The 5504-nt window shown below is 49.5% G+C and overlaps 1 protein-coding gene across 1 annotated transcript in view; it reads left to right on the forward strand.

Annotated features, from left to right (window-relative positions):
- The window catches only part of LOC105827124 (ras-GEF domain-containing family member 1C), a 33822-nt gene that overhangs the window by 15495 nt on the left and 12823 nt on the right, over positions 1-5504 (forward strand). Inside the window, exon 7 of the mRNA XM_012665145.1 lies at positions 4488-4583. Within this exon, the coding sequence (XP_012520599.1) occupies positions 4488-4583 (96 nt within the window). The remainder of the gene's footprint in view (positions 1-4487; positions 4584-5504) is intronic.

Below are 5504 nucleotides of genomic sequence, written 5' to 3' on the forward strand. Positions count from 1 at the left end.
CCGTCTGTGTCAAGACACATTGTCTTAATTACTGCAATCTTGTGAGGAGTCTCGGTGTCTGCTAAAGCAAACCCCCAGGTTCTTCTTTAGCAGTGGCTGGGCTATTTTTGACCCTTTGCTTTTCTATTTAAATTTAGAATCACTTGTCAAATTCTACGAAAAGTGCTATGGAGATTTTGTTAGAATATATTAAATATGGATCAATTTGGGAAGAATTTACGTGTTCATCATATTGAGCCTTCCAATTCATGAAAGCGGCATGTCTCTCCACTGACTTAGGTCTGCTCTATGATGTCTTTCTAATGTCTTATCATTTTCTCCTGTCTTATACAGGTTTTGTTAGATTTTTCCCTAGGTACTTCATGCATATTTTTGTGATTGCATACAAAATAATCCATTTGCATAGATTATTTTTACATGTGTTTTTAGATTTCTGTGTGTTTGAAAAGAATGCATATTCTCAAATAAATGAGCATAGGTTCCATATCGGTCCCTTCCTTCCACTGTGAACTTACTGTATTCTCTGTCTGCTTGTTGCTGCTTTAAGGAATGTAATTTGCTTTTGTATGTCAATTTTATATCTGACAATTTTGTAAGCTCTTACTGATTCCAATAATTTTCCTGTATCTTGGGGGGGTTTTTTATGCAGACAGTCACATCATCTGAGAATAACGATAGTTTTATTCCTTCCTATTGAATCATCATTCTTTTTATTCTGTGTCAGTCATGGAACAGAGCCCTCTGCTAATATGAGATGGACAAGAATGACAGGTTGCATCATTTTAAACCTCTGAAATGTTGAGCTTGTTGGTCATTGCAGATAACCCTGCGCAATCTGGCTGACACTTTCTATTTCTTGTTCGCTGTTCCAACTTGCACCTCTAGCGTAATATCAGATAGAAGCGTTGATAGCTGGCATCCTTCTCTTGTCCTGATTTTAAAAGGAATGTTTTAATGTGTCACAGTGGAGTATAATGTTTGCTGCAGGGTATTTTTAGATGCCCGTCATCAGCTTTAGAAAGTACCCTATTCCTACGTAGTTTTCTGGGAGTTCTTATCATGAATGGTGGTTGAATTTTATTGAATTCTTTTTCTGGATCTATTACTCACATATTCTCTTCTCCTTTAAACTGTTATGCGATTATTTATATAGCTTTTTAAAATCGACGTTGAGTCAACCTTGCACTTCTGGGATAAATGAAACTGGGGTAAACAAAATCATTATCTTTTTTGGACATCCCTGGATTTGGTTTGCTGATATTTTGTTTTGGATTTCAGCGAGTATAATCCTGAGTGAGACTGACCTGGTATTTTCCCTTCTGACACTGTTTTTGTGTGGTCTTTGTTTCTCTTTCCCTGTTCTCTATTCTGTGTGAAAGACTGGAATTGCCTGTTCTTGGAGCATTTGGTAGAATTAGCCAGGGAGACCACGTAGGCCTGGTGTTTTCTTTGAGGGATGACTTCCTCATACTGATTCAAGGTTTTCTTACTGGTTGGTTTATTCTTCTTGTTGCTTTAGTGGTTCTGGACTATTTATGTTTTCTACTTCTTCTTCAGTCTGTTTGTAATTTATATTTTTCAGAAATTTGACCATTTCCCCCAAGATTTTACGTTTATAGATGTAAAGTTATTCACAATAATTTAGTTGTCTTTTTAATCTCTTCACATCCGTATTGATTCGTTTCCAATGTTCTTTATTATTTACTTCTCTCTTTGTTTCTTTGTCTTGCCAAAAGTTCATCAATTTTATTAATTTTTTCAAATAAAGATCTTTTGGCTTTGTTGATTGTATATATTGTAGTTTTCTTTACTATTTCTGTAACCTTTCTTATTTCCTTTAATCTATTTTCTTTAGATCTATTCTGTTATTCTTTTTCTAATTTCTTATGTTGGATGTTCAGCTTGTATTTATCCTTTCATATTTTTTTTTTTTTTTGAGACAGAGTCTCACTGTTTTGCCCGGGCTAGAGTGAGTGCCGTGGCGTCAGCCTAGCTCACAGCAACCTCAAACTCCTGGGCTCAAGCGATCCTTCTGCCTCAGCCTCCCGAGTAGCTGGGACTACAGGCATGTGCCACCATGCCCGGCTAATTTTTTCTATATTTTTAGTTGTCCGATTAATTTCTTTCTATTTTTAGTAGAGATGAGGTCTCGCTCTTGCTCAGGCTGGTCTCGAACTCCTGAGCTCAAGCAATCCTCCCTCCTCAGCCTCCCAGAGTGCTGGGATTACAGGCGTGAGCCACCGCGCCTGGCTGTACAGTTGATTCTTGTTATTCCCAATTCCGTAACGTCGGCACAAACACTAAGTTAGCAAATACCAAACCATTGCTCCCAGGGGAAATACAGGGTTAGGTTCCAGCGATGCTCTTAGCACATTTTTGTCAGCTGATCAATATAGAACCTTGTTTTGTGTCTGTTTCTGTTTAAAGCCACATTGTTTAATATATTGTTGATTAACATTGAATTCCCAGCCAGCAGCGCTGTCACTCATGCCTGAATGAAGCTTACCTAACACGTACTTGCTCCGTAGGGCACAGCGCAGCTTTTTTGCGCTTAGGAACACCAGACAACGCTTCAGCACCACACTTAGGGGCCTTTCTAAACAGAGAAATTATCAAAAAAAGCACAAAAATACAAAACACATGACACTGTCAGGCCGGAAAAAAAGAACACTTGTTCACGGTGTGAGAGCTGAAACAGGGAGAGCGTCACGTGGCTCAGCCTCAGCTGGGGGTGTCCACGCACATTGAGTAACTCAGGTTTTTTTGCTGTTCTTTGTGCACAAGTGACTGCAAAATCAACACAAGTGGAGGGGTTACACGTAACTTTTAGGAAGCAGGCAAATTCACAAATGCAGAATTCATGAATAATGAGGATTGTGTGTGTGTGTACATAATTTTAAAGTGCATCTTTAAGTGTATAGGAGAAAGACTAGAAGGGTACACACACCACCTCGTTGGTATTTCTGGATGGTTTTGAGGTTTTGACGCCAGGTCGTCTGCAAGGATCGTGAACTGACTTCATGTTCTAAGAAGTTATTGACAAAAATACTCAAGAGCATGGTCCTATGTGCCTTTCCAGCCATGTTTCAGTGACGAGACTAACAGCCTGGAGGCTTACGTGCAGTGGTTTAACAGACTGTGCTACCTTGTGGCAACTGAGATCTGCATGGTGAGTGGAAAGCCAGGAGGGCGTGAGCTGGCGGTAGGCACGACCCAAGGCGGCCCAGGGGTTGACAGGAGCCCACTGGGGAGGGAAGCAGAAGGCCATCACTTCCTATCCTTGAGTCTCCGGCCCGGCAGCTGAGCTGGGGTTACCCGAGTGAAGCCTGGGCTGAGCCACGGGGGGCTCAGCTCGGCCCAGCAGCCCCGGGCAAGGGCGCTGCGTGGTTCTGAGCATCAGAGGGGGCTTCGCAGTCACGCAGTTATTCCACAGAAAGTGCTGGAGGGGCTGCTTAGGGGACAGGCCTCAGGGTCAGCGTGCGGCCCCAGGGAGGGAAGAGCAAGCCCGGGGCTGGGAGAAGGGGCAGGTGGTGCCTTCTGATGCGGGGAGCCCCCAAGTTGCTCCTGAGGTGCCTCTCAGCACCTCCCGGGCTGCAGGGGCTTCCTGCACCCCCACGGGGCCCGCTGGAGCCCTCCATGGCTGTGGGCTATCTGCTGGCTCTGGCCCTGGAGAGCTCGGAGGCCCTGAGTCCTGGGACATTTCCCTGGGCCTCAAGTTTCTCAGCTGTGAGACGAGTTTGGAGAAGTCAAACAGCCGGGCCGGGTGGGAGCGCAGCACCGCTGAGGCTCTGGCGCCCTGTCCCCAGCCAGCCAAGAAGCAGCAGAGGGCCCAGGTGATCGAGTTCTTCATCGACGTGGCCCGAGAGTGCTTCAACATCGGCAACTTCAACTCTCTGATGGCCATCATCTGTGAGTGGGCCGCCAGGCCGGGCGCCCCGGCGTGAAGACCCCGAGAGATTGCGGTGGGTGCGAGTCAGGTCCCTCCTCTCACAGCGGGAGGGTGTGGGCTGGGCTGTCCGCAGGCCTCAGGCAGCCGTCAGCCCCGTGGCCCCACCTCAGAGGCCCTGGGGGCACCCCTTTCGAGGCACGCCTCCCAGGTGGTTGGAGAGGACTCGGCAGTGTGTCCCCAGATCCAGAGAACAGGGCCCAAAGCAGGCACTGGCCGCAGGATGGGGACAGGCTCTGCATACACAGGCGGGGCCCACCTCGACACAGTGCCCACCGGCACCCCCCCGTGGGCGGGGCCGCTGCAGACCTGCCCTGGCCCGGCGGCCGTCTCAGGGGCTGGCTGCAGCTACACGGGCCTCCCGGCCCTCCCTCTTCCAGCCGGCATGAACATGAGCCCTGTCTCCAGGCTGAGGAAGACCTGGGCCAAAGTGAAGATGGCCAAGTTTTTCATCCTCGAGGTAAGCAAGGTAGCTGGGCTGCCCGGCGCCACCGGCCGTCCCTGCGCGGGGCTGCCCAAATGCCTCCCTGTCTCCTTCCAGCACCAGATGGACCCAACGGGGAACTTCTGCAACTACAGGACGGCCCTGCGAAGGGCAGCCCACCGCTCCCTGACCGCCCACAGCAGCAGGGAGAAGGTAGGTCACAGGCCTGCCGCCCACGGAGCTCTTCCCTGCTCCAGACCACTGTGGCCCAGGTGGGCTTTATCAGGCAACCTGGCTGCTGGCTCAGAGACCACCTGGTCCAGCCCTGCCCTTCTGCAGCATCCACAGCACCTTGCTTGCCTGCCTCCGGTGCGGGGAACTCACCACCTCCCAAAACAGGTCAGCTCCCCCTCAAGCAGCTCTAACTGATAGGAAGTTATTCCTTGAGAGGCTGAAGCCGGTGCCTGGCCCGTCCTATCTGGGGGACCGTGCAGAGTGAAGCCACTTCCTCTTCTGCTCGCCAGCCCTCCAGAGCCCCCTCGCCCCCATCCTCTCTTCCCCCGAGTCAGTGGCCCCAAAGCTACAGTTTCCAGCCCCCTGCCTGTGGGGTCCCTGTGGTCCCTGAACAGCTGTTTGCCAGAGTCCCTTCTGTGTCCCCAGATTGTGGTTCCAAGTACGTAGGCCCTTTCCCTGCCCTTACTCTAAGCACAACACCCTCATTGTGTGGCCTCAGATCACGTTTACGTTTCTGGCAGCGACTGAACCAAGCTTCTTCTCACCAACAGCCTGTTCACAGGTCACGTTCTTCTGCATTTGCATTTGGGGGCCTTTGGTCATCCTGATCCGTTTTATTTCTCCTGCAAATTCTCCCCGTGGCCCCTGGCACAGGGAATCGTGCACAGGCCCTGGGGTTGCAGCGATCCTCTGGCTTAAGCCCCGTCAGCAGCGGACGATCAGAGTTGAGCGTGTCCACAGACAAGGAACCCCCAAGGCTTGTTGTGCCTTTAAAGATGGGCTCCCGCGGGAGCGTCTGGGGAGCAGGTCCCTGCTGTGGTTTGTGGGGGTCTGTCTCCAACGTGAGCGATAACGGGACAAACCGCCGTTCTTGACATTCTCGTCACTCTGGAATTGCAT

The sequence above is a fragment of the Propithecus coquereli genome, unplaced genomic scaffold, assembly GCF_000956105.1.
Source record: "Propithecus coquereli isolate 6110/MARCELLA unplaced genomic scaffold, Pcoq_1.0 Scaffold970, whole genome shotgun sequence".
Classification (NCBI taxonomy): Eukaryota; Metazoa; Chordata; class Mammalia; order Primates; family Indriidae; genus Propithecus; species Propithecus coquereli.